The following is a 27543-nucleotide window of genomic DNA, read 5'->3' on the forward strand; positions in this document are numbered from 1 at the left end:
CCTCCCAGGACAACTTGCATGATACACACCCAGGTTTGGGGGAAGGTGTCTCCCAGGGCCACAGGCAAGGTACGTACGTGTTCACTCCATCTGTGAACAACCCAGATCTGAACCCTCTGAAGGATTTGGGGTGAGCGACTGAGACACACGGAAGAAATAGGATGACAGGGACCTGGTTTACCAGTGGAGGAAGAGGAGGGACGTGAGCAGGCTCATGGGGATGCCCACCTCATACCTGGGAGTGCCTGGTTCTAGTCCTGGTTATTCCACTTCCAACCCACATGCTGAATCTTGTGCCTGGGAGGCAGCTGATTAGGGACCTAAGTACCTGTGTTCCTGCCAGTCCCACGTGGGGAGGCCCATATGGTGTCTGTTTCACCTCAGCTAATGTGGGCATTTGGGCATATATGAACCAGTGGATGGAAGATCTGTTACTGTGCCCATCAAGGAAATAAAAAAAGAGTGGAGGGGAGAGTGACTGGAGGGAGCGATTGGAGGGAGACCCAGTCCCAGTCTTGGGCATAGCACCTACAGTCCTGGCATCTATGGTGCCCACTCAGTGTATCCACGCATGCACCAAAGCCACCCCCACAGGAACCCGGCTGTTCCCTGCCCTGGCTCAGAGCAGAAAGAGGGAGCCATGCGCTTTGGGGCCCAAGCCCCTGGTGAGAGACACAGGGCCGGGTGAATAGAGGATGTTTAATATTTCTGTGCTGGTCAAACGAACACAGGTGGGGGGGGGGTACACAGGGTGGGGCGGAGGCCCCGCCTCTTGGGAGGGGTGCATGGGGGTGGGGAGGGTCTCGGGCAGTGTCCAGGAGCCTTCTCGTTCAAGGGGCCTGGCCGGGTGTTCCGAGCACCTGATACACCCCGTCTTGGCCTGAAGTCAGGGAACGGGGGTCCCCCATAGGGGGTCTGGGGAGACTCACTTCCTCTTCCAGCCCTTTCTGCTGGAATCCACATTCCCAGCACGATGGGGGACTTGGTCCTGGAGAGCCCCCTCGGGAAGCAGTCCAGGGCGTGTGGGATCACCCTACCCCAACCCTCTTTTTTCCTTAACCAACCCACCCAAAGCTGGACAAGAGCCCAGAGGAGCAAGGCCTCCCCACCCCTACTGAGTCCTGCAGGGGGTCCCTGGGTCAGGTGGAGGAAGGGTGGAGGGAGAGGGTCTTGCCACCAACAGACACTGTAAACTTTGGTTTAAAACAATAACTTAAGTGGAGGGAGGGCTTCCAGCCGGCGGGCAAGGGGTGGGGGGGGATGTCTGGGGTGGGGGACAGGTGTCTGGGCAGGGAGGGGGGAGTCTGGGAGGCGACAAAGGAAAAGAGCCAACAGAAAGTTTTGGTTTTTGCTTCCGGCATAAGAAAGGTCTTTGGTCATCCGTTTAACTGGGGGACAGGGAGGGCGCCAGGAAACTGCAGGCTGGGGCAGCCAAGCTGGGTCTTGGCCCCCCTTTCCCTGGGCGCATCCTCACCATCCAGGCACTGCCCTGGCCCCAACCCCAGCCTCCAGGGCATTGGTCCACCTGGCACGGGTTTCTCTGTGCAGAAGGTGGGCATGGAGCCTCCTTGGTGCCCAGCGTATGGGGGTGTGAGGAGGGGGTGGCCCAGCTCAGCCTGGGTCCCATCTCAGGTTGGGGAGACGTCTGCAGGGCACACAGCTAATCCTACCCCAGTAGCCATGGGGCTGATTTCTTCCAGAGCTGGTCTGAAGTCCCCATCTCCCGTACCTTCTGGCTCCCCACTCTCCACCCTATCCCGCTGCAAGGCCGGGCAGGGGTAGTAGTTGGGAGCGCCGGGGGCAGAGTTCTCTCTTCACAGTACGGAAAAGGTGGCGGAAGGGGGCACACATCAGGAAAGTCGGGGGGCCTCTGGCCAGAAAGCACTGCTGGAGCCAGGTGCCAGGGGCTGGGGTGTGAGGGTGACTTAGCCCCGCCTGCGGGTCTCCATGGCGCTTGAGGGGCCCTGTTGGGGGAGAGCTGGTGGGGGAGGAGGGCCCTGCTACTGCTGGTGGTTGGGGGCGGGGGCAGGGATCAGACATGGGGGAAGGTCTGAGAGGGGTTCTGGACCCTCCGTGTCCTCGGTGTCCCCTCGGGGGCAGGGGGTTTGGGCAGGGTCATGCCTGTCCCAAGTGTGTTCCTCTGTCAGGTCACACCCTGGCCGGGATCTCCCCCAACTCAGTTCTGGAAGTGCCTTGAGGTTCGGAAGGGGCTGTGGAGTGGGGGGTGGGTGGCCTGGGTCCCGGGTGGGAAGGGTCTCACCCCTGCCCTGCCCATCCCCGACGACAGGCCCTTAGGACAGCTCCTCTCCTGGCAGCTCCTCCTCCAGGTCCCTGTCTTCTGGAGGCCCCACTGGACTGGGGTTGGGGGGTACGAGGGGGGGCCCAGGCCGTCTGTCCTCCTCCACCTCGGCCGGCTCCTCCTTCACCTGCACCTGGTGGCTGCGGCAAGAGGGAAGATGATGACCTGGTGCCCGGGTGCCTTCCTTGCACCCCCTGTGAGCCCCTGGAGTAGGCCATACCTCTAGGCAGAGCCCAGCACCCATGCCTCCCCGCCCCCATCCTAAGGAGCAAGGACACAGCACAGGAATTGGTCAGCAAAGGGATTGAGGGCAGAGGGGAGACGGGGAGGCAGGAAGGACCAGGAAGAGGAGGACCTGTAGGGCTGGGGGTGCTGGTGTGCTCACCTGTACTGGGGAGGGGAGAGGCGAGGGGGACTGCTGTTGCCATTGCTGGGCAGCGGCTCCACTGGGGCACCCATGTCCTCGTGGCTGAGGGGCAAGAGGCTGCTGGCCGAGCCGGGGTTCAGCACACCTGGGCTGTTCAGGAGGGGGAAGCTGCTCTCGGCCAGGGCGGCCTGTGGGGCACAGGATTGGCACACCGCCCCTCTGTCAGCAGGCCCCATATGGGATGGGTACACCGGGTGCCACTGTGTCCCTAGTCCCATCCCTGGGTGGCCTCCGCTGGGTCCCAGACCCAGCCTTTTGGATGTGGCACCCCTTCACCCCTCCCAAGGTTAGAATGCTGAATCCTAAGCACCGTCCTTGTCCCTCCCCTCTGCCCTGGAGGACTAGGCCCTGGCTGATACCATCTCGAGCAGCCATGGAAGTGGCACTCCTAGTTGTGCCCACCCCGACCTAAACCAGCCTTTAACCAGGGATAGGTTGGGGGTCTGGATACCCAGAGGGGTCTCTCCCGCCCTCCCTTCATGCTCCCCTCCCACAGGGGCCGGGGGGGGGGGAGCTCTGGGAGTGCAGTCACCTGGTAGCTGGCATTAAGTGCTCCATAGCTGAGGCCTGACAGCATGTTCTTCACCAGGGTGGGACTCCTGGGGAAAGATGGGGCACTCTGGCTCTCTCACCCGTTCCTGTCTCCTAAGCTCACCCCTGGCCTGTGTTGGGGACTTTGTTGATCTGGGTTGGAGGGGAAGAGGTCCGTAGAGCCGTGATGTCGTCCAGCAGGTGCAACAGCCCCTTCCCAGGAAAGGGTGCTGAGCCTCGCGGCTGGCCCCAAGCCTCAGGTCAGGATGGAGGGAGCGGGATCCTGCCCACTCTGTCTTCCTGCTGGATTGGGGGTGGGGACAGCTGGGAGAACCTTCGTGCTCTCTGGTCTAGCATTTCCTGTGTGCAGTAAGGTCTCTGCTGAGATGACAAGAGAAGCTGGCAGGGATGTTTCGTCCCTCTTGTGTTCTGTTTAAAATGCTATGTGGCAGGGCAGGGCATCGAAGCCACAGATCTGGCTCTACTCCACCCACCTGCTATGTGGCATCCCACCAGTCACCCGCCCTCCTTGGGCCTACTCCCCAGCCCCCTGTAACTCTGGCATCTGTCCCTCTCTGCTTCTGGGTCTCTCTCAGCTCCTTCTCTCAGTCAGCAAGGAGGACAGAAACCTGACTCCGAGAACTGGGTTCCTGTCCCCTGAGGCTCCTCCTGGGAAGGGACTGGTGGGTGGCACCCAGCACCCAGCAGAGCTATGGGCCAGGCCATAACTCTCACGCTGAGGGGATGGACAGGGTAGGGGTGTGTACCCACCCCCTCCCCCAGGTCTGGACCTGCGTACCCTGTCATCTTTGGTGGTCTCCGCTTCTGATACTCTCGCTCGTCCACGGTCCACACAGCACCCTTGACGTTTTCCACACGGACGAAGCACTTGTGCAGGCTGAGGTTGTGGCGCACAGCATTCTGGGGATGCAATGGAGGCAGGCTCAGAGGCAGTGGCTGGGGCCCCTCTCTGCGCCCAGGCATGTCTCTGTCCAGTCCCATTTCCTGGGCAGCAAGTACATTGGCCTTGTCCCTACCCAGGGCCGAACTGAGGGGGAGACCACGCCCCCCCGGGCCCTGGGAGTCAGGGGCTGTTGGCCTCCTGCATGCCCACTTGACTCTGCGCCTCTGGCTGGCGCCGACACCCTCAGGGAAACAGCCCATCAATGAAACACCATGGGGTTGGTGACCACTGGCTTCCCCATCATCACATATCAAGGCTATAAGCAGCTATGAGGCCGGGCTTCTGTTGGGCTTAGGGTCACAAGCAGGACATGCAGCCTGGGCATATTCCCACTTCTCCAAGTTCACAGCCCCCATGGCCATCTTCTCCAACCCCGGGGCATTCTGACATTGGCTTAGAGCAGACAGCGAGATGCTCTGAGTTGGGGGAGGGAGGATGGCAGAGCCATAATATCTATCTGCTACAACACATAACCTGGAAGAAAGGAGAAGACAGAGGAAGAGAGAGAGAGAGAAACCGAGTCACCTTGTCATTCTCCCTCCTCCCAGCAGGGGAGCATCAGGAATTGAGGTCGGCTGGTTTGTAGGACACTGGGTGAGGGCGGGGAGCTTGGCCCCACCCACCCATGGGAGCCTAGCAGGGGCCCTAAGTGAGTCCTTAGCCACGTCCTGGCCCTGTCCGCTCCTCTCTCCGTTTCCTGGTTCTGCCCTCCCTGCTGGCCCCAGCTGCCTCAGTCCCTGTCCGTCTTACCTGTCCTGCCTCAGCCTCCCCTGTCCCCCCCACCCTGTCCTCATCCTCGCCTCCTCTTTACATTTCTAAACGGGAAAGAAAGCGGCCAGGGCGGGCAGCCCGTGCCCCTGGAGATCCCCTCTCCCTCTCTCCCTTCCGACTCTTGCCACTTGCAACTGGCCCGATTTCATTACCAATTTTAATTTGCCTCTAATTAAATCCTGTGTATTTTTCCGACTCGCTTGCTAATCCACGAGGGAGGCGGGCGGCTGGAGTGGAATCTCTTGGAGCGATAATTACAAAGGGCCTAATCACGCCGGGGCTCCTGCCTCGGAATAAATTTGCCCGCATTACGGGGCTCCGATCCTCCGCTTTGCAAATGAGAATGACCCCAATTTCCGAAGATGGCCTCACCGGGGCTTTTTTCCCTCGTTTCGAAGCCTGATTCGTGATGAGAGACTAATTCGTTACGCTGAAACATTAACGGCAATTTAAGGGGTCTGGCTGGGGCCGCGTAAACAAAAGGACAGGCCCACAACACAGGCCCTGGGAGGGGACGGACACAGGGGGAGGGCCAGCGAGGACCATCGGCTTGGCAGATGGCAGTGCTGTCCCCGGATGAGCGGCAGCTGGCCTGGCCCACCCACACCCACTCTCGGCCCTTCTGTCCCAGACCAGTGCGCTGGTACTGGCGTCTCCTAGTGGGAGGTGGGACAGGACAGAAGCCAACTGTGATCCAGCGAACTCGGGATGGGAGGTGCAGCTCGTAGAAAAGTGTTAGATGGAGACAGGGCAGAAACAGTAAGAAGCATAAAAACATTCCAAAGGTCCAAGTGGCCCTCAAGTCAAGACAGATTGTGCCTCGGCTTCAGACGGTGGAGATGGCAGGCAGCAAAGATCCGTTCATGGACAAGGTCACACACCCACTAACCCACTCTCCCCCAGCCCCACCAGCTTCTTCCTTGGACCCAGACTAGGAGAGGGAGATGGAACTCAACAATTGGGAGGGAAAGGCATAAATGACCAAGGTCTGGAGGGAGGGATACAGTGGAGCGGTTTAAGGATGACCCAGAGAGAGAAGAGGTAGGAGGCTATAGCACGGTGGGCAGGGGGGCACAGGGTGCTCGGTTCCCACAGAAGGGAAGTTCTGCACCGCCACCCCTTAAGGCCAGGGTGTATCTGCAAAGTCAGACTTCTTGCTGTAATAGCAACAATCCCTTAGGCTTGCACAGATTCTTAATTATCAGTTAGAAAATTCAGTCCAGGAGGTGGGAGACATGGCCAGGTGGCCACAGATCGGCCTTGCAGGCTCAGCAAAGGGGCAGAGCTGTGCTTGGCAGGAAGTGACATCACTCACAGCCAATCAGAACAGCTGTTCTAGCCTCACAGGGTCTCTCTGCCAAGTTTTGGTGAATGACCATGAGGATACAGAAGGTCATGGAAGCATCCCTCCTCTTGCATTCAGCACACAGCCCAAGCAGAAAACACCGGGCCCCGTGGGGACCCTATCCAGTCCTGGGCGCTGGCGGGGAGTGGCACTCAGCGCCACTTGTTGAAATCTGATGGAAGCGGTCGGCCCTTTGAACGGCAGTTTCCATACTGGCCAGTAGGGGGACTCGAGAGCCAGAGATCCAATCAAGTTTCTAATAGGGACCCCTTCCTTATGTCTAACCTTCCCACTAGGGCCAACACTCCCCCCTCCTTTCTCCTATCCCTTTCCCAATTTAGATATCACCTTCCCATCTTGCCGCACGCATGCACATGTGTAACCCAGCTCAGCTATGCAAAGATACACGGCTCAGTTTCCCAGCCCATTTGCCTGTGTCCCACTTTCCTGGGGTCCCCCCCCTTCCTGCCTGTGTAGTCTCCCAGGAAAATGCTTTATGGCTGAAGGTGCTGAAATGACTAATTGGATAGAGACAATTATCTTTCCCGTCACTGATAGCAAGCCAGGGCAAACCTGCGCGTACCCGTGTGTGGGACTCTGTGCGGGGGGTCCCTTCAGTCTGTCCATGTGTCCACCCCCACACATCCCCTACAGCCGCCACAGGCTTTGGAACACACACCCTTGGCCACAAGAGCCTTGGGGTCTCTGCATGAAGCCCATACCTCCTATGTGGTATCCCCCTGACCCTGGGGCAGCCCCTTCATGGGGCTAGAGCCTTTAGGGGCAGAGGGGAGCAAGCGTCTCATGGCAGGAGAGCAGGTGTCGTGGAAAGGCCATTATAGACACTCTGGAGTACCTGCTCAGGTGGGGGACGGGAGAGGGGCAGCACGAGGTCCCCCAGAGCCATGGCCTGCTTCTCTAGAGCTAACCGTTTAGGAGGTGAGTTGGTACGCAGGGCTGCCTGGGGCCAGGGCCAGGGCCAAGGGGCCAAGCTCACCTTCCAGGTGGCAGTGTTCCTGCGAAAGTAGGCAAACATCCTGGTGAACCAGTTGTAGATCTCGTTCAGGGTCAGCTGCCTGTCGGGGGTTTCCAGAATGGCCTGTGGGCAAAAAGCAACCAAGTCCGCACTCCAGGTGTGTGTTCTCACCGTTCTCCCCAGCTCCCCACTCCCAGCTAGGGAGCTCTCCCCTCTGCCTCCCTCTGCCTCGCTGGGAGCAGAGACCCCACTGCAGAAATGAGAAGGGAGGGAGGCCCTGCAGAGGCTGGGAGCTGAGCGCCGAGCATGGGAGCCTCCTCTGGAGGGGAATGCCTCTGAGAGCCCTTCAGCCCCTGGGCTGCGGCTATAAGCAGATGCCTGGAAGAGAGCTGTCGCCACAGGACACAGGCTGACCTTGGCCAAGGACATCTGAAACATGAGACAGGTTGTGTGTGTCTGTGGGTACCAGAAAGGACATATGTGTGAACAGATGTTCATGTGTGAGACAGGGGGAGGAAACAGAGGGGAGAGAGAGAATGTGGGTGGTATGAGAACGGAGACTTGAATCAGTTCATTGAAGTACAAGTGCACAGAAATGAGCACATAGTAGATTGTGAGTCGTGAAAAACAGTCACAGGGGCAGGACTGTAGCGTAAGCCACTGTCTGTGTGCTGGCATTCTATACGGATACTGGCTGGAGTCCGGTTACTCCATTCTGATCCTGCTCGCTGCCAATATGCCTAACAAAAGAGCAGAGGATGCCCAAGCGCTTGGGCCCCTGGACCCATATGGGGGTCCTGGATTAGCTCCTGGATCCTGGTTCTGGCCTGACCCAGCTCTGGCCATTGTGGCCACTTGGGAAGTGAAATCAGAGAATGGAAGATTTCTCTCTCCCTCTGCCTGCTCACTCCATAACCCTGCCTTTCCAATAAAAGAGATTAATAAACAAACAGGGACACGCACACATGTGCTGAAATGTGATGCTGAGAATGGAGGCAGGTGCAAGAGAAAGAGGACCAGACAATGTGGTGGGGAGACTATACCCCAGGTCCCATGACCTTCTTAGGGGCCAGGACCTGGTATGAGAAAGAGGGGCACCACCAGAGGGCCATCCCTCTTGCACTCACCTGGCGGATGAGGGAAGCATAGGTGAAAGGTGGCCTGACGTCAGCATTCTTATAGAACTCGTGATTCTGGGCCAGCTCTGGGGGAAGACAGGAGGAGGTTGAGGCAGCGAGATGGGGAGGGGGGGAATGGAGGTAGGGGGAGTGGGCCCAGCCCAGCAACAAGCTGCCCCTCCCTCCTTACACCAGGCTCCTGGCCCCCTGCCCTGACCTGAGGAGATGGGGGAGCAGAACTTGTCGCTGCTTCTCCGGCGGGCGGGGCCCCCGCTGTGCAGGGAAGCAGAACCCAGTCCTGGAGGTCGTAGGGGGGTAACAGGGGCAGCGGCTGAAGTCGGGGGGTGCACAAGACCATCAGGGAAGGAGTCTGTTGCAGAGACGGTCACCTTGGAGAACGAGGAGGAGGAGCCGGGGACTGGGTTCAGCTGTGGGCAACGGAGTGAGGGGGTGGGGGTGGGGTTGGAGGCTGAGACCTGCGCCCGAAGGGGTGAGGTGTCCCGAGGGGCAGTCACTCACCGGTTGGCTGAAGGCCTTGGGCTCCGAGGGCCGCATGTGCAAATGGGCCATCATGGCCTGTAGCCGCTCGCTCTCCTTGGCGAGCTGCGGATGGAGGGGCAGGGGGTGGGCAGGAGGTAGGGGTTCTTAGGGACCCCCTGCTCCCACCCTGCCTTGCCTCCATACATCAGCGTCCTAGCCTCTCTGCTCTGCCTTCTGGCCCTCCATGTCCTGGAGGCCAGCACTGGGGGATTGGGGGAGGCTGCTGGAAGGGGTATTCCTCTTTCTGGCCAGTGCCTGGCTCCTTCTCCTCCTCCCTGGGGGCCTCTCTCTCTCAACTTGACCTCATCCCCATCCTCTGTGTCCCCGTGGAGGCACAGGCTGCAGCTGCACAATAGCTTGTGGCGTGTATGCGCGGGGAGGGGGGGTCTGTTCTCGCCTGAATGGAGATGTGGGAGGGATGAATGATTCATCTCTCCCCCATTCATGAATTCCAGGGCTCTCCCGCCACCACCCTCCCAGGCCAGGCCACTCCACTGGCAGCACAGGGAAATGGGGAAACAGCCTCAGGGCCAATCCGAGTGGCCTCTTGGGTGCCTGTGGCAAGCCCGGGAGCTAGACTGCATGGGTTCTGGCTCCAGTTCTGAGAGGCCACAGGCAAGCTACTTTTCCTCTGTGCCTCCACATTCCCCATCTGTCAAATGGGGTAGCAAGCATAGCCTAAAGCAAGAGGACTCCCGTCGCTGTGGCCTACCCCCTAGCATCTGGCTATCTTAATCACCACACGAAGCTAAGGTGGTGGGGGTGAGGTCCTCCCTCAAAGACAGCCCATGCCCTGCCCCCACATCCTGCAGGCCACACCTGGATCTCCAGCTGCTGCACCACCTGCATCTGAACCCTGCACTGGGCCGTGCTCCGGTCGTCCAGGGCGTGCTCGGTGTTGAGGTGTCTTAGGGGACAGGAAAGGCAAGAACCAAGACATACAGTGTCAGCCAGGGCTGTTCTCGCTGCCACCACCGCCAGGCTCCCATCCCAGCCCCTCAGCCCGGCTGTGGCCTAACTAGCATGGAGAAAGACAAAGACGAGGGAGAGGTGGGGGAAAACAGGCGAGGCAGAAGCCTTCTCTCGGCCTCCCAGTTTGATGTCTTTGCTAAGATCCCCACTACAGAGAGATCTAATTGCAAATGAACTAATTAAGTAAACCTCTGACGAAGCGTGAAAACAATTTGTTTGACCCTGATGCTGCAAGGGTCTGGGAGACAGCGGAGTTAATCAGTCAGTGACAGAGCCTGGCACGGCGGTGGCAGCTGGCCGCCTGCTGCCAGCCGCCTGTCCGCCTCCCACCCTGCCTGCCAGCGGCCTTCAGCGGCCTTCAGCGGCCCTCAGCCCGTCACGGGAGCCGTCACTCTGGTGGCTGAGTGGGAAGGGGCTGGCCCCACTGCCCCTTCTCCTTGCCTTCTATCCTCTGTCCCTGTGTTGGGGGTTGGGGAGGTAGGGGGAGTTGATGGGAGAGCCTCCCTAGAGTAAGGAGAGTGGGACAGCTGGTGACAGAAGGCCCCAGAAGCGACAAGCTGGGTGGCAGGCTGAGGGCAGGGGAGTGGAGGGGTGGGACTCTTGGGGGAAAAGGCTGCTGGGAGAAGCAGGCTAGGCAGGGATTGACGGGGCTGGGGGGTGGCGCGGGGCGGGGGGAGTGGCAGGGAAGGCGGGGGTGTGACACCTACTTGATAAACTGGCCCAGATCTTCACACAGGGTCTCACAGCCTGGCCACTTGCATTCTCCGTGTCCATAGAGGGGGTGGGAGCCAGGGGTCTCCTCGTGGGAGGAGCTGGGAGGGCAGGAGGGAGATGCTGGTCAGAGACTAAAGGACTTGAGCAGCCCCAGGGCCAGTTCCCCTGCTGGCAGCACTTCTCCGTTCCTTACAGAGGATGCCTTGGAAGAGAACTTAGAAAGTCCGGGTACCCCCCCACCACCTCCCCAACAACAAATGCCATCCCTGGGGCCAGTTTCCGTACCTGTCTCTCCGGGGCGCAAGCACAGTGGGCTGTCCGTTAGGCAGGGTGTGGTGGGAGAGGGGAGGTGAGACCTTGGGTGGGGCGGCGAACGAGGTAGTGGTGGCGGCCGTGCCAGTGAGATCCAGCCCCTCCTGCTTGACGCTGTCCTCGGCAGGCTGCCCAGAGGCACCCTCGCCCTTCCACAGCTGGGGCAGGTCCGACGGGCACACAGCTGCTGCAGGAGAAATGGGGGTGGGGGGAGGGAAGCTGGCAGGATCCCACAACCACACAGCCTCCCACTTGGCCGCTAGGCACAAGAAACGGGCTGCCAGTTCTGGGGTGCAGGGAGGGTGGCAGGCGGCTCACCTTGCGGGAGGGTCTGCAGGGGCCCGGAAGCCTGGCTGGGCTGCAGGCTGACCAGCCCCTGCCTCTGCAGGTTGAGCAGGTGCTGTTGCTGCAGCTGTTGCATTTGCAGGAGCTGCTGCTGGAAGGCCAGCTGCTTGTTCCCCAGTGCCTGGTGGGGGGCCCGCGGGGGCACGCAGAGAGGGCTTCCATCAGCCTCGGGCATGCCATTGGGCCCCCAGCCCGCAGCCACCCCTTCCCAGGGCCTGTCAGCTCCCGGGGCTGTCGTGGTGGTGTCTGCCGCTGCTGCCGCGGCTTCTCTGCTCCCAGCCCAGCTTCCATAGGGCTGCATGCTGCCTACAGTCAACACACGCATGCACGCACGCACGCACACACGCACGCGCACATTGCCAGACCCGCAGCACGACGCCAGCCTGCCCCCTCCCTCCGTTGCCTCGGCTCCCGCGCAGCAGCAGCTGTGTGCCCCTGGGTGGGGGGGCTCGTGGCTGTGATCGATGAGCCTGTCATGCTTCCCGGGGCTCCTCCTGCCCACAGGGCACCCTCCCCACACGCCTGCGGAGCCCCCCTTCTGCTTTGCAGAGGGAGAGCTTGCTTTTCAGACATTGGAACTGAACAAGATCTGCACCTGCTGGTCAATGGGATCTAGGATCATGGCAGTGACAGCCCCACAGCCCCGGTGACTGCATTGGGTGCCTGGCTCCTCCACCTACCTGCGTCCCTGCCCCTCCTCAACCCCCAACACACACACACACATTCAGTTCTTCACACAGGCACCAAACAAGACTTTGCTGAACCCTAGGAGCCAATGTGTCCTGGGGGGTTTGCTAGGCAGGGCCCGCTCTGTCTTCCCGTCCTGAGTGGGCTGGCGGGTGGGAGGGAAGGGTTCAGTAGGGAGATCTTGAAACTTAGCCAGCCTAGTGACTGGAGATTTGCAGGCACATCCCATTGCAATTACAAGGCTATCATTGCCGGGGGTGAGGGGATGGGTGTCAGAGAACAGTTGGGGTTTCAGGGCAGTCTTCTGGGAGGAGATGACTCAGGACTGATGGATGGGGGCAGAACTCTGTGGCCCACATGGGGTGCAGGGGAGTTCTGGGAGCAAACCCATAAAGTATGGGAAGGAAAGAGGTTGCTGGAGGGGGTTGAGTGAGACAGAATGAGGACAACAGAAACTGGGCAGGCAGAGGTGGGTGGCATGGCTTGCTGCCGGACTGAAGACAGCAACAACCAGGACACTGGAGAACCAGCGTCTCACACCCTCCACATCTGTGCATGGGGACAATGTGATGATGTGAGACACGGAAGGCAGTGAGTGGCTTTCCCCAGTCCTCCCAGGAGCCACTCCTCTGGCCAGCCAGGGGGAGCTGGGAGGGTGCTCTCGGGGGCTCACACATCGTGGTGGGGGCCGAGGCAGCCTCTTACCTCTTTGGGTTGCTGTTTCCCAGCCTGCTGCTGGGTGAGGAGCTGTAGATGGAGCTGCTCTTGCTGCTTCTTATAATATTCCTGCAGCTGGGGCAGGGACCAGGGGACGGCAGGGACGGTTACTATCCCATTACCTGATGCCTGCCCCACACACAACCCCAGCCCTGCCCTCTACTGCCTGGGAGAGGAGGGTTGGGGGACTGCGGGAAAGGGGTGGTGGTGTTACTGAGCAGGGCCTGGTGAGGAGGGGAGAGTAGTAGGGCCTGAATGCTGGAGGGAGAATGCAAGGGTGGGGGCAAGGGTGAGGATGAGGAGGAAGGGGAGGGGAGGGTCTGCTGAGCTATGACCTTTGACCTCTCCCAGCTGCCTCGGAGGAATGCAGACCAGTCTAGCCCGAGCCAGCGGTCTCTCTGGTTTGTGTGATAACCCTGGCTCTGGGTGGTGCTGGCAGCAAATAGGACAGCAGGCCAGAGGCCAGGGGCTGCCTCAGGAGGGACCTGGCAGACTGGGAGCCCGATTTACCTGCTGCAGCATGAGTGCCTGTTGCTGCTGGAGCAGGGCCTGCAGCTGCGGGGGCGACAGGATCTGCTGCATCTGCTGGGGGGTGAGCATCTGTGGCGACATCATGGCCACCGACACGGGCACCTACGAGAGTCACCAAGTTAGTAGGCTCCACTTGGCCCCGCACATGGGGGCAACACACACACACACAAACACACACACACACACACACGATGGTAAAGCAGCTCCCAGGGACACAACCCTTAGGTTCAAATTATGGCTCTGCTCTGGCTGTGTTTCTCAGATGATTGACTGACCTCCTGCTCTCTTGTTGCTAAAATACAAATGGCAACAGTGCCTATCTGAGCCCCCCAGGAGGACTAACACATTCACTCTTAGGACAGAGCCTGGTGCATAGCAAGCGCTTGTAAGAGTAGGCCACGGGCTATTATGGTAGGTGGCACTGTCCATGGAATGCTGGGACACCAAAGTTGCACTCAGTCTCTTCTGAGACCAGCACCTGCAAGGGTTCCTGGTTAAGAGGGCAGTTTGCAGCCATGAGGAGGAGGAGTCAAAGAGTGGCCCACATGGCATGAGGCGCTAGATGTGGACTGTGTTCACACATGTCACACACTCCAGCACACCTGTCGGGCGTCCCTCATGGTGGCCCGGTGCTGCAGCCCAGGGAGTGTGTAATGATGCCAGCTGTGCAGCAGAAAGTACAGCAGGTGGGGAAGGAGGGGGACAGGCTTCTGTCCCAGGCTCTGCAATCCACCTTGAGGAAGTCACCTGCCCTCTGTGACGTCCGAGTCCTCCCACACATAAGGCAGGGACTGAACCACGGAAGAGGATTCCTTCCTGGATTCTCAAAGTCCAGTGGCAGCTTTTCTGCCCCTCACCCAAGGGGAGGCTTCCACAGGAGGCTCCAGGGATCCAAAGGCAGAGAAAAAGTTTGGAGAAAAAGCAAAGATACCACTTTTTTCCCCAACTTCATCTCACCTGAGACTCCCAGGCTTGCGCAGTCATGGTTAGGGAGGTCCAAGCCATTCTACTGTCCTGACTCCGTTTCAGCAGACCATCTGCCACCTCTACCTGTTGTCTCTCCCCTCCTTTCCTACTACCAAGCCCTGGCAGAGTGCCAGAGCACACAGTAGGCATTCAGTGCTTGCTTCCCCTGTGCTGACTCACCTGTCCCAGCAGGCAGACAGCCCTGGGGCAGGAGGGAGGGGTGCAGCCAGACCAGCCAGGGAGGAGTGTCATGCAGCAACTTGCTTTGCACAGGGACAGGCTAGGTCCCCCAGGGGAGTCCTCCCCCAGCCCCAACCCCACCCGTGGGGCCCCTTCCTGTCCCTGGCAGGGTGGGGGTTTCTTCCTGTACCTGGCAGGACCAAGATTCAGCCACGAGGCATTCCCTTAAGCCACAGGTACAGAGGTCCCCAGGTAGAGGAGCAAGCAAGGAGATTCACTGAACCCTGGAACCCTGGAAAGTCCCAGAGGCAGCCCCTTCTCACCCAGTCCTGGATTCACCTCCTAACCCTGGCCCAGTTCTGCCCATGTGTCCCTATCGACTCTCTGAAATCACCAAGCCTCCTCCCCCGTCTGCCCTCCTCACCCCACTTGGCTGCATAGGAGTGACATAGACTGTCGACAGCCTGTGAGAGCAGGTGCTTGATGCAGATCTTTGTGTGAATTGTGGCATCCTCATTGTGTCCCCTAGGAGGGGGAGTGTAGAGTAGGGGATGTTATCATCATTTCCCATTTCACAGATCAGAAGGCTGAGGCCCACAGTGCTTCAAGAAGCTGCATTGCCTGGCAAAGGTCATTTAGCACCAAAACCTCTAGGGGCCGCTCCTCCTTATCACAGGCCACAGAAACAGACTGGACCAGACATCCAGCTCTTCGCAGGCACCAGGACTGTGAGCTGCCAAGAGTAGCACACAGAATGGAGGTGGCATGTCCTCCCTTAGAGGCTGGGGAATGGGAGAGGTTACCCTGGCCCTTGCCATCCCTGCCTATGGGGCTGCAGCCACCACCTGATGTGTGCTTGCCTCAAGGTGGCCCAGGGGAGCCAAGCAAAGAACCGGGCTGAACTTCCTGGATGTCCCCCCTGACCTGTCACTGGGCTGGATGCGTCAGGCTGGGCACCCTCCAGCAAGTGCTCAGCGAGCCCATGAGTCATCATTCTGGAGAGTGGCCAGGGCAGAGAGATGCCTCTTTACACCCTGGCGGTGTAAGCCCTGGGCCAAACGCTGGCAGCTACCTCCAGTGACTGGGATTACAGGATGACGGGTCAGGAGGATCACTGCTCAGGCCCCTGAGACTTTCATCTGAGTACATGCTATGTTGGGTCGCAGGCCTGACCAGCAGGTGCAGAATCTTGCCCAGCATACAGGATGCTTCTTGAGGGCTAAGGGCTGGGAATAGATGTGATGTAGTGCTGGAGTCAAGGACCCAAACTCAGCCACCCAAGTATGGAGTCTCGGGTTCCTGAGGGAGTGGGGAGCAACATGGTCAGAGCTCAGCTGGGGTTCAACTCCCCTGCAAGACAGGAAGGAAACCCTCCAGTTAATTCTGGGCTGGAGGCACAACAACAAACCTAGCAGTGGGACATCAAGAGCAACGTCCAGAAATGTCCAACAGGAGGCAGACAGAGCCAGAGGCTCTGACTCCAGCCATTTCCCAACCCAGGCTCACCTCCCGACTACCTGTGCTGCCTTCTGTGACACTCCCTCCTTGTCAGAACCCCAGGCTTAGCCATGGGCAGGCAGTCTTGCTAGGCTGCAGCCAGAGACCTAAGGACATTTTGGGAGGTGTTGGCTGTGGCTCAGACGGGAGTGGGCAGGCAGGCCTTCTGGGGACCAGTGTCCTAAGGGCCTCTTGGGTGGACATGGCTGCTACTGATCTCATCACCCATGTTGCTTAAGTTTCACCTTTTCCCCAAGGAGTAGAGCCCAGCCCTGGTTATCCTGTTCCTTCTGGGGTCTGTGACCTCAGCAGTGGGGCTGGGAGGCAAAGGAAGGACTGGGGGGTAGGAACAGAATGAGAGGGATGGGCCACCAGGCTTCTGTGCCCAGACACTGGTGATGGTGCTCACAGAGCACCAAGCCCAGGGAGGTCTCACGGGGCAGGGAAGTTGTGGACCCAGTTATTGGGGTTTGCATGCAGGCTATGCCCGCTGTGTGACTGTGGGCAGGCCACTTAGTCTCTCTGGGCCCCATGTTTTGCATACGCAACATGTGAAAGGCAGGACCCTGGTGAAGTGCCTGAGGCAGGCTTCATGGCTAAGTGCTCCTTAATAAACAGCAGCTGCTGATTCAGGGCCAACTTGGTGAGTGACTGTGAGTTGAAGGAATGGGTTGTTAGGAGGCTTGGAGAGGCCCAAGAAAGTGGCCTTGGTGTCTGCCTCTCTCACTCCTCGCATTTCCAAGGGGGTCTCCTACGTTGGAGCCCACTACTCCAGTCCAGCTGGGCAGGTCCCTCTTGGTGCCTGGCCACTGTTCCTCCAGCTACCACTGAGCTCTTCCCTCCTGCCCACCTGAGTCGGGGTGGGAAGCAGCAGATCCTTTCTGACTTTCTTCTCCACCTTTGCCTTAAGTACTAAACCAGGCTGAGCAAGGGGAGGGTTCAGCAGAGGCCAGAGGGGCCCCATAAGACCCAAAGAGCAGCATAGGTGGGGGTCCCTAATTCAATCAGACCCAGGGTAGGACACCACAGGGGTGTGGGAACTTTCTCTTCCTCCCTTCACTTTCTAGCCCTCCCAACCTCCACCTCAGGCCACGCCCCCTCTCTGCCCAGCACCACCCCTTTTGAAGGTGGACTCCTCCCAGGGCTACTGCTAGGGCTGCACATTTGTCCTGCACCTTGGGCAAACTTGATAAACATATGCTCATGTCTACAAAACGCTGATCCTGCATCAGGTCCTCCAGGAGCAAGCTTGGGCCCGGGGCTTCCTTCCAGCACCCAGCATCCCTCCCCACCACAGCCAGCTAGGCTGCAGATCAGCTCCGGAGCGGGCTCACCCTTCCTCCCTTTAGATAAACTTCCTTTCAAAGCCTGTTAATCCTCTCCCCAATTCCAAGCCCCCCTGCCCATTGCCGGTGCAGCAGTTGCTTCTTCGGGAGGGAAAGGAAGGGCAAGCCTGCTGGGCTTGGGTAGGGGGAGGGGAGTAGACTATCCCAGTGGTGACCCACCCTGGACCCAGACAGCAATTTCCCAAGTTCTTTGTGACACAAAAGGTAAACAGAAGGCCTGGCTCCCCCCCTTTCCTCCCCCTCCCGAGTGTCCCCTCCCCCCACCAGCCAGATGGGCCAGCAAGCTTGGGGGAAGGGGCAGGAGAGGGGGAAAAGGGCAGATTGTGTAAAGAAAAACAAAAGAGACAGAGAGAGAAGAGAAGAGAGACTTACAGAGACAGGAAATGCTGACAGCCTAAGAAGTGGGGGCGGGTGAAGGGGGCTTTGGGTAGGGGGATGGGGAGACCCAGAGAAGGACTGGCTAGGGGGTAGGGGCAAAGAGAGGGACAAACAGAACCACAGAAGTGGCTTGGGTTGACAGGAGAGCTGTAGCCAGAGGCCGGGACCAGGCAGGCCCTGCCTGGCTGATCAGGGGAGCCCAGAGAGAAAGTGGGAGTTTTTTTTTTTTGCCCTGCCCCTGAAGGTTGTTCCTTCTGGAAAGCTGCCCACATTTTGGCCTTGGTGGCTAGCAAGAGCAATTCTCCCAGTGGGTCCCGGAGGCCCCGTGTGCCAAGCCCACCCTCCTCCTCCAAGACGCAGCCCCACCCCCCTCCTCACCTGCATGGCAGAGGCGGACTGCTTGCTGTCGTTGCTGCCCGGGGAGCCCAGGCCCGAGGCCTGCTGCAGCAGGAACTGCCGGGCCACCTGGAGAGCCTGCCAGACAAGGGCTAAGTCAATCAGGGCCGGCGCAGCCAGCCAGAGCTAGCAGGCAGGCTAAGTGGAGGGTCCAATGGGGGAGAGGGGCAGGCCAACTGTCAGGGTTCAGGCAGCAGAAGCAGTGGAGACACGCTCCTGGGACTCAGGATCTGCCAGTATTGCAATTGGAATGGCCAGTGGACCACAAGGACTCCAGGGTGGGCTCAGGGAACTAACATAACAGCAGGTGCTGTTAGCTGAGCATCTATTATGCTTCAGGCATTTTCCAGACAAAATCACATTTGTCTGGATCTTCCCCTCCAGGGATGTGAGGTAGGGATATGAGTGTCCAGGAGGCTGCAACTTGCTCTACAATCATACAGCTTGAGGGGAAGGTGGTATCAGAGGCAGCGGGAGGGCCCAGGATCAGCCTCATTCCAAGGGCCTCTGTCAGCCTCTGGGTGGCTGCTCTGGGGGTTTGGCTGTCAGAGGACACAGCTTGGCGAGACACAGGGCCATGGTCTAGGGGTTAAGGGGCAATGGGGTGCGAGCCCTGGTGTGGCTCTGTAAGCTGAAGAGGTGGGGTGGCAAATGAGATCATGTCCTGCAGGGTGTGTGTGACCTGCTAGCAGGGAGCAGGGGATCTGGGCCTCTGAGCGGGGGAGGCCTGGACAGGACTCTGAGCCACAGAGGTCCCAGAAGCAGGAAGAATATGGAGACTCCGGGGGTCAAGGAGGTGGGACTGGAGAGCTGGCGGGGCACAGGATAAAAGGCTAAGCCCCCTAAACCCACGGACTCCCTCACACAGGGTCAGAAGTGGAGCAGCATTCACAATCCATGAACACAAAACCTGCCTGTCCCCACACAGACCCCTTGGGAGCCAGGACAGCAGCTGAATCCCAGCTCTGCCCATTGGCCAGCCATGACCTTGGACAAGTCATTCCGTGGCTTATCTGCAGAACCGGGACCCCACCCATCTCCGAATTACTCGGGGGATTAAAGGGCCTGTGCTTGGCACCTCGTTGGCATTCAGGGAGTGTTCCCTCCCTCCCTTTCTCATTAATCTCCCTCTCTCAACGGCTCTCCACCTCTCCACGTCACCACCTCCGGCCTTTTTCTAGCACTCCTGGGGTGGAAGGTGCCTGCTCAGGGCGCCCTCTCAAACCTGTCCACACTCCGACTGATACTTTCTCACACTTTCATTACCCTATCCTACCACATGCACCTTCGAGGGAAAATCTTTCACTGCAGGATTTGGCTGGGTCAAATGCACCCGCCACTCGGCAAACACTTGCAAGGGCCCGCTGTGTACCAAGCATATAGACACACACGCACGCCCACAGCCCTAGTCACTGACTGAATGGCCAGCCTCCCCTGGGGCCCAGGTCTAATTTACCTTAGGCTGGCGTCTATGCACACACAAGGGGTATCTCTGGGAACATGCGACGTACCGCCCCCTCACCCCCAGCAGACCTGGACTTCACACTGGCACGTTCCTCCCCCAGCCCTTCTCCTGGATGAAAGGATTTAGTGGCGGGTGGGGACAGGAGCAGCAGGGAGGCGGCCAGGAGGTGTCAGGAGGGAGCCCCTGCCTGTCTCTTACTGACTAGCTGCAGGTGTCATGACAGATGCAGGTGTCATGACAGCCCCTGCCTGTCTCTTACTGACAGCTGCAGGTCCCCCAAAGAGGGAGGCGCTGTGCAAGTAGGGCATGGCCCAGAGCAGAACACTGCACTGTGCATGGAGTGACGGCGGAGGGGTTCTAGTGTCAGGAGTCTGCGTTCCAGACACACGGGCACACTCACGCTCCTGGGTTCACTCACCTTCACCATCACCTTGCTTACACCCTCCTGTGCCTGCAGGCATTCTGCATAGTTTGCTTTCAACCCAGCCCTGACTCAACACGGGACCTGGCTGCACCCAAAAGACCACCCTGGATATGCCTAGGGTGGGGATTTGGGGCAGATTCTGAATCTAAATCCCCTCCCCAAGTAGCCTGGACATGTCTCTGGCTGCTCAGCATGTTATAACTTCCACTACTCTCTATTGCCCTCATCTTCCATGTACCCACTGTCCCCCTAGCTGGACAGAGGCCTCCTCTAGAGTAGTCTGAAACCTCCTGGAGTCCTACGTGGGTCACAACATCATTGCAGGGCAGGCAGAGGGGACTAAGGAATCACAGGAATACCCTCCCCCAGAGAGATGGAAATCACAGCCCCCACCCGGCTCCAGCTGCCACCAGCAGCCGACATAGCACACTGCCACACCTAGGGACTTCAGGAAGTTGCTGGAAAAACAGAGTTCAACTTGTTTTGGTCCAAACATTCTGAAACCCATACACATGAGGAATCTCAAAAAACAAAACAAAAGTTCACGGAGAACCCATGTTCCAGAAATGACGGCAGGAACTTCAAAATTCTCTGCACAAAAATAAACTGATTTCACATTCCATTATTCCATGAACTCTCTGAAGCACCTATGCTACCCATTTATTTTAGGTGGAAAATGGGAAGCAGGCACAGGCTCACACCGAATCTGAGAGCCGACACCTGGGGCCAGGGTAGTGACGGAGTTAAGGTGCTTGTGACACAAGCATTTCCACATCAGTCCTGACTGCTCCACTTCTGATCCCGCTCCCTGCTAAGGTACCTGGGAAAGCAGTAGAGAATGGCACAAGTACCTGGGCGTCTGCCACTCCTGTGGGAGATGGCAGCTTGTCTCTCCCATTCTCTGTTGCACTGCCTTTCAAAAAAGTTGTTTTTTTTTTTTTTTAAGAAAAGATTTAGTTTATCTTATTGGAAAGGCAGCTGTACAGAGAGGACAGACAAAAAGATCTTCTGTCTACTGGTTTACTTCTCAAGTGGCTGCAACAGCCAGAGCTGAGTCGATCTGAAACCAGGAGCCTGGAGCTCTTTCTGGGTCTCTCCTGTGGGTGCAGGGATCCCAAGATCCTGGCCCATCCCCTATTGCTTTTCCAGATCACAGCAGAGAACTGGATGGGAAGTGGAGCAGCCAGGACTCAAACTGGTACCCAGATGGAGGCTGGTGTTTGCAGGTGGAGGATTAGCCTGTTGGACCATATCACCATCAAAAATTTTTTTTCTAAAGAGCTTGTATTTGCATAGAACCTTGATATCTTCAAGCATTTGTCGAAGCTTCACAACACAAAGACGCAGAGCTGCTATCACATGTCCACCTTACAAGCAAGGTCACTGAAGCCCACGGCCCCATGGCCAGCAAGTGGAAAAAGAGTCTGGACACCTCTGCTGTCAGCCCCCTGCCACTTCCTGCCCCAAGAGCCTCGTGTTACCAAGGGCAGCCCAGCAAGGACAAGGTGGCAAACCGGGAGTCCCGTAACCTCTTTGATCTCATTTCTCCCCTCAGACTGATATCAAACATCCAGCCCTGAGCTCCAGGGTTATGGTCTTGCTTCCTCCAGGGAGGCAGAGCTGGAAGGCCTTAGCTCTATCACACACACAATGCGATCTTGAGTAAGTCACTTCCCTTTTGGTGAGCCTTTGATTCTTTCTCTGCAAGCCACGACACCATTAGCTCACACAGTGTGCATGGAAGCCCCCCTTGCAATATCCACTCCCGCTTGAACCTGGAAGGACACTCAGTACTGTCCTTATGAAGCCTTCCTCAGACAGCTCCTGTGCCCAGCGCCACTGGAAGGCCTTGCTCACCAAAGCCTCTTCTACACCCTCTTCCTCCCCCCCTCAGGCTCGCTAATGAAGCCGAAAGCATTCCCACCCATTCTCCATTCTGAAGTCATTAGTAGGATCTCCACAATTAGGCACCAATGGCTTATAACGGACGAACGGACGGACGGACGAGGGCAACCAGCAAGGAGGGGAACGAAGCTGTAGCTGAGAGCAATGGGGAGCTGCTATCAAAAGGAAAATAAGGGGCTGGTGCGATGGTGTAGCAAGTTAGGCTGACATCTGCAATGCTGGTACCCCATATGGGCACCCCAGCTGTTCCAGTTCTGATCCAGCTCCCTGCTAATGTGCCTGGGAAAGTAGAAGATGGCTCAAGTCCTGATTTGGCCTCCTGCATCCGCGTGGGAAACCTGGAAGAAGCTCCTGGCTCCTGGTTTAGGACTGGCCCAGCTACAGCCATTGCAGCCAATGAGTGTATGAACTGTACGGAAGGGTTTTCTTCTCCCCCTCTGTCTATAACTCTGCCTTTCAAAAGACAGAAAAGGAAAGAAGGAAAGAAGGAAGGAAAGAAGGAAGGAAGGAAGGAAGGAAAAGAGAAGAAAAAAACAAGTCTTAAGAATAAAGGGTTCCTTACCTCCTGTTTTGAGAATTTGGGGGTAGGGACTGGTAATGGGGGTATATTCCTAAAAAAGGCATATGCTGGGTTCCTCAGCAGTCCCTTCACCTGAAAGGTGTCTCCTCGTGCCCTGTGTAGCTTAGGGGGTGAGCTAGGAGTGAGAGGGGACTTGTTCAAGGTCGCCACCTGGCTGGCCATGATCCCACAGCATGTCATGATAGTGTAGCAGTTCCAAAGGCAGGACTTCACACACACACACACTGGTACTTTTACTGTTCCAGTTATGTTACACATGAGGACAGGGGTCTCCGGGAGACAAGACAGCGGTGGTGACAGGCAAAGCCTGCATCCTGTGTGGAGAGGCGACGGATACTTACCAGCACAGAGGAGGCACCACAGACTGTGCCACTACTGGGATGGTGGTGTGAGGCAGCTCCTATACATAACGCCTCTTCTGGTTGCCTCTGGTGAGTTCTGGAAGAGCTGGGTTTAACTTGTCTCTCTCTCTTTCCATTTCTTCCTCTTTTTCAAACTTACTTATTTTTACTTGGAAGTTGAAGTTACAGAGACCTTTCATCTATCTGCTGGATCACTCCCCACATAGGCACTAAGTCTGGAGCTGGGCTGACCGGAGGCTAGGAGCCAGGAGCCAGGAGCTTCTTCCAGGTCTCCATGTGGGTGCAGAGGCCAAAGGCCTTGAGTAGGAGCAGCCAGGATGGACACTAGCACCTCAGGCAGAGGATGAACCTCCTCCACATATCACATCCCTCCCATCCCCAACTTGTCTTAATAACTGATGTTCACCAGTGTTGGCTGCAGTGGAGCCTGTAAGAGTGCTGGAGGGGACTTGCCCACTTGACTCCATCCCAAACCTGAGGCACACGCCCGGGGCCCAACACCTGTATCTCCAATGACTGACCAGTAGCGTGTGAGGCACACGCAAGGTGCTGGTTGCTGGCCAGGCAGTCTTCGTGGGGGCCTCAGGCTGACCGGCTGAAACAGGCAGCAGGCAGATGGGTAACACAGCATGCAGGGCGGGCAGCCCAGCCAGTGGGCTGCCTGCACCTTCCAGGTGGCCAGGAAAAGCCTCTTGTGGGGGATGCTAAACATCAAAAGGAGATGACTTTTCCAAGAGGCATTTTCAAGGTAAAGGAAACAGCTGGTGCATTATAGGTGAATATATGGGTATATGAATAAACTGGAGAGACCAGCAGAGTGGCCAGGGACAGAGGCTCAGAGCGGGTGTGAGAACCACAGCGTATAGGAATAACTTTTTTTAAAATTTCACTTTACACTTGAGGAAGAATCATTGAAGACTCCTGAACAGGAAGTGATAAAATTGCCAAGGGTAGACACCTGACTCACTGCTAATAAATAGTAGGTGCCTAATAAGTGCTCATTGATTTCAATTAAGCAGAAACCAACTCTTTAGCCACCTTTCAACATGGTAACTCTACAGGGACCACAGAGTGGAGGACAAGGTCAGAGGTCAGCCAGCCCTGACCACCAGAGGAATTGACCTGGGGAGAAACAAGTTCTTGACCAGACAGACTTTGTCCTCAGCAAAGAGAAATAAACACGAAATGACACAGGGAAGGGGGATAAGGAGAGGGGAGAGGAGAGGAGACCATAAAAACTCCCGAACTGATTCCACATTTTTTTTTTCTCCTTGCAGGGGGGAAAAAGAAGTTTTTTGGAAAAGGCTGTAAATTTTTTTTACACCAACCTCGTAAAAACGACATCGGCACATTCTCAAATTAGAACCATTAAAATGAAAACCAGCAATGCACGAACACAGGCGGGCCCATGTGGGTGGGAGACACATCCTGGGTACAGTCCTGGGTTCTGGGTGCTTCCCTGCCACGTATCTTGCCAGTGCCTGCACTCTGCAAGGAACTGGCCACAGGAGACGAGGACCTGCCATCGACAATGTCGGGGAGCAGAAATCACAGGGGCTGGGGGTTCAGGGACAGAGGTGGGCGGCTCCTCGGGGGGACTTCCTTTACTCCTGAGCTGCAATCTCAAGTCCTGTGGTAAGGGACGGGTCCGGGGTAAGGGACAGGATGGAGGAGTCAAGCCACTTCTGCAGAACAGTAGGCCCAGATCTAGGGTGGGGACATGGAGGGGGCATCAAGTTCCTTTCCAGGAGAATCCTGCTGGTCTTTTCTGAATCAAGGCGTCAGCTCCCCAAGGACAAAAACCAGGTCACCCACCCAGGCTTCTAAGGCCAAGCCCTGCCCTGGGGGCTGCGGCCCGACCTGCCTAAAAACTCACTTCCTCAGAAGAGAAATTCTGCATGGACTTGGTCCCCAAATGTCTGATGAGCAGGGACAAGCCTTCTGTGGGGGAAAGGGAGTGAGGGAGGGGAGGGGACGGTCCATGGAGACCCTCCCCACATCCAGGGATTCCCTCCCTAGGAGTATCTCCCACCCAGAAATGGGGGGGGGGGGGAAGGTGGGGGTTGCTGTGGGAAGCTCTGGCCCAGACCTGGTCTCCTATAATCCCACTCCCATTCAGGTGGAGGAGAGGACAGAGCTGGTGTGAACTGGCATGGGCTGGTGTGAAGCCGCATCTCCTCTCTAGAGAGGTCAGTCCATTTTCCCCCACGCCTGGCATCTCTTGGGCTGGGGACTGACTGCTTCTCCAGAAGGAAGAGAAGAATCCAGAAAGACTGGACCCTGAGATGAAAGGGCAGGGTGTGGGAGAGAAGTGTGAGTGGGGGCGGGGCCCACCGACCACCACCAGACCCTCCCCCTGAGCTGGGCAGAGAAGGGAAGGGGAAGCAAAGTTTCTTCCATTCTTCTGCTCCCCTCCCCCACCTCCCTGACCACTCCCCCCCCACCATCTCTTTGGGAGTTGGTGGGGAGGGGGAGCTAAGAGCCCATTAATGTGCAGAGCCCCCCCAACCCTTTTGAATCTCCTCACAGGATGTGAACAGGGTGGGATTTGGCCCTGTTGCCACAGCAACTGCAGTGGGAGTTCCCTGACGCTAGGCAACCCTCCGCTGACCCTCACTGACCTGTCACCCCTGCAACCCATGGACAATGGCAGTGCGTGCCCTGGAGGCCCCCCCGCCCCGCCCGCCTGACGCTTTTCAGAGTGGCCGCCAGCAGCTCTGCCCACCACCCCCTCCTCCCAGGCAGGCTGGCCAGTGAACCCACTAGACCTAAGACCAGACACCCCCCCTTCCATCCCCAGGCACTCCACCTCCCCAAATCCAGACTCATCCTTCCCCTCTGCCCTCATAGGCCTCCACAAGAGAACTCAAAAGGGTGCTTGTGGGGAGACTGGGGGAAGCACCCCATGCTGGGAACCTTCTCAGACAGGTGACACCTAGGCAAGGTTAAGTTGCAGAGGCAGTTTTCAAAGATCACCACTGTGGTGGTGGATGGTGACCATACGAGCATGCAGCCGCTGCCTCCATGGAGGGGATGGAAGCAGGACTGACACCTGTATCTGTCTGGAAGTCACCAACTCCAGCAGGTCCTGAAGCAGGTTCCATGTGTGTCTGCCAAGTGGTCACTATGGGCTTTTGCAGGCCCTTGTGCTACCTTCTCAGGGAAGATTCCCGGAGGGGTTGGGGAGGGGGCGGGGACAGGGCAGACCACAGCCTTGATGAAAGGCCCAAGACAGAGCCAAGATGCATGTGCTCTGCCACACTCACCAACAAGGAAGCTGGACGCTGGGGCCTTGAACACTGAGCTAGGGCAGCCAGTCAGGGAGGGACCCTGGTTGGAGTGGGCCTGGCAGTCCAGGTCACCCCTCAGCCTGTGTTTAAACAAACTCCCGGCTGGATGGTTGCATGGAAACCAGCGCCAGTTCTTGTTCTGCAGTGACGTGGAACCCTCTTCGGCACTATTTGTCTCAGCCTAGAGAGCAGTGGCCGGCCTGACTTGTGACTCGCCGTCTATATCGCCTCAGCCAGCTCATCACACTCAAAGCCCAGCACCGCTCTGCTCAGAGCACAGAAATAGAGACCGACACACAAAGCAGAGGCACCTGGAGGGCCAGCACAGCACACAGCAAGGTGAACACACAGCCCCACGCCCACCGAACGCCACGGTCACAGAGCTGGGCCAGTGGGCAGGGCTGCTTTGTGATTGCTTTGCAGTCTGCTGAGACTGAAAATGACGCGGTCTCACTTACTCACCCACAGACATTGATTTAGCGCCTACTGTGCTCCAGGCCCACAGTGGCTGGGGTAGGAGCCACAGGAAGATGTGCTGAGTCCTAATCTGGGAACTGGGAAGCTGAGGTGCAGCTGCAGCCTTTTCATCAGGTGCACAGATCGGGGTCTCCCTCTCACTGCCTCCCCTGTATGATTGGTACAAAGGGGACAGGGACCTCCTAGGGACAAGGGTGCTGCCACATGGAGACCCAAGACCCCAGACGAAGGCATCTGCTTGTCCTCTAAGGACTTCCTGGCAGGGATTGAGGGAGGACGAGGAAACCCCAAGGGCCAGGCTTTCCTTCCCACAACTGCTCACCCCACAGACAGGACCTGTGGCTGCTGGGACACCCAAAGGAGGTGTCACTCAACAGCCCCCTCCTGATGTGGGGTGGGGGGGGCAGGGCCCCCAGGCAGCTCCCTTCTCCTGGAAAAGCTGAGAAAAGCTCGTCGTTTTAATTTCGCAGGGATCTTTTCATGGTTTGGAGCCAACAAAATCTTTTTTTTTTTTTTCTAAGTCTCAAATATTTTCCTTGGCCCCGGGCACTATGCCCATCGTGAGCCCAAATGGATAAAACAGCCCTCTGCCTGCCTCCAAGTTCCCCACCCCAGTTTATTTGTGAAACAGATATAGGATTTTCCAGGGCTTTGGGATAGTCCCCAAAACAAACAGGAATAACTGGAATGCAGACTACAGATGGTGCGACATGGCTGGTGTGTGCACGGCAGCCCCAGAAAGCCTGCAGGGTACAGGCAGCCCTGTCCCTCCCCACCCCAACAGCACCCCTCTCACTTTTCCCTTAACTCATTTGCCTAAAAGAAACCTTCCAGCTCCGGTCTCCATCCCAACCTCCTCAGTTCCACTCCAAGTTCTTCCTAGCTCCTGCAGCGCCATACACAGGCGGGGAGAGGAGGAGCTGGCCTTCTCAGCTCCTGGTGGAGCTGACTGCTTTGATGAAAGTTTGTCCTTCGCCTGCATGAGCGCTGAATGGGATGTGGAACAGACTGGACTAGTCGCTGCACAT

The 27543-nt window shown here is 57.7% G+C and overlaps 1 protein-coding gene across 6 annotated transcripts in view; it reads right to left on the reverse strand.

Annotated features, from left to right (window-relative positions):
- Positions 1-680: 680 nt before the first annotated feature.
- FOXP4 (forkhead box P4) overlaps positions 681-27543 on the reverse strand; it is a 50070-nt gene continuing 23207 nt past the window's right edge. For 2 of the 6 annotated variants that reach the window (XM_058663336.1, XM_058663329.1), the window contains 15 exons: positions 17995-18090; positions 13229-13351; positions 12707-12793; positions 11288-11435; positions 10943-11156; positions 10651-10755; positions 9791-9878; positions 8951-9034; positions 8649-8820; positions 8441-8517; positions 7335-7436; positions 4057-4178; positions 3259-3325; positions 2685-2854; positions 681-2439 (listed from right to left, as the gene is read on the reverse strand). In XM_058663336.1, the coding sequence (XP_058519319.1) occupies positions 2292-2439; positions 2685-2854; positions 3259-3325; positions 4057-4178; positions 7335-7436; positions 8441-8517; positions 8649-8820; positions 8951-9034; positions 9791-9878; positions 10651-10755; positions 10943-11156; positions 11288-11435; positions 12707-12793; positions 13229-13351; positions 17995-18090 (1803 nt within the window). In that variant the 3' untranslated portion in view covers positions 681-2291. Of the gene's footprint in view, positions 2440-2684; positions 2855-3258; positions 3326-4056; positions 4179-7334; positions 7437-8440; positions 8518-8648; positions 8821-8950; positions 9035-9790; positions 9879-10650; positions 10756-10942; positions 11157-11287; positions 11436-12706; positions 12794-13228; positions 13352-17994; positions 18091-24624; positions 24690-24837; positions 25345-27543 lie in introns of those variants that run through there. The other 4 variants (XM_058663351.1, XM_058663319.1, XM_058663309.1 and 1 more) reach the window with 4 other exon arrangements.

The sequence above is a fragment of the Ochotona princeps genome, chromosome 1 (genome assembly GCF_030435755.1).
Source record: "Ochotona princeps isolate mOchPri1 chromosome 1, mOchPri1.hap1, whole genome shotgun sequence".
Lineage (NCBI taxonomy): Eukaryota > Metazoa > Chordata > Mammalia > Lagomorpha > Ochotonidae > Ochotona > Ochotona princeps.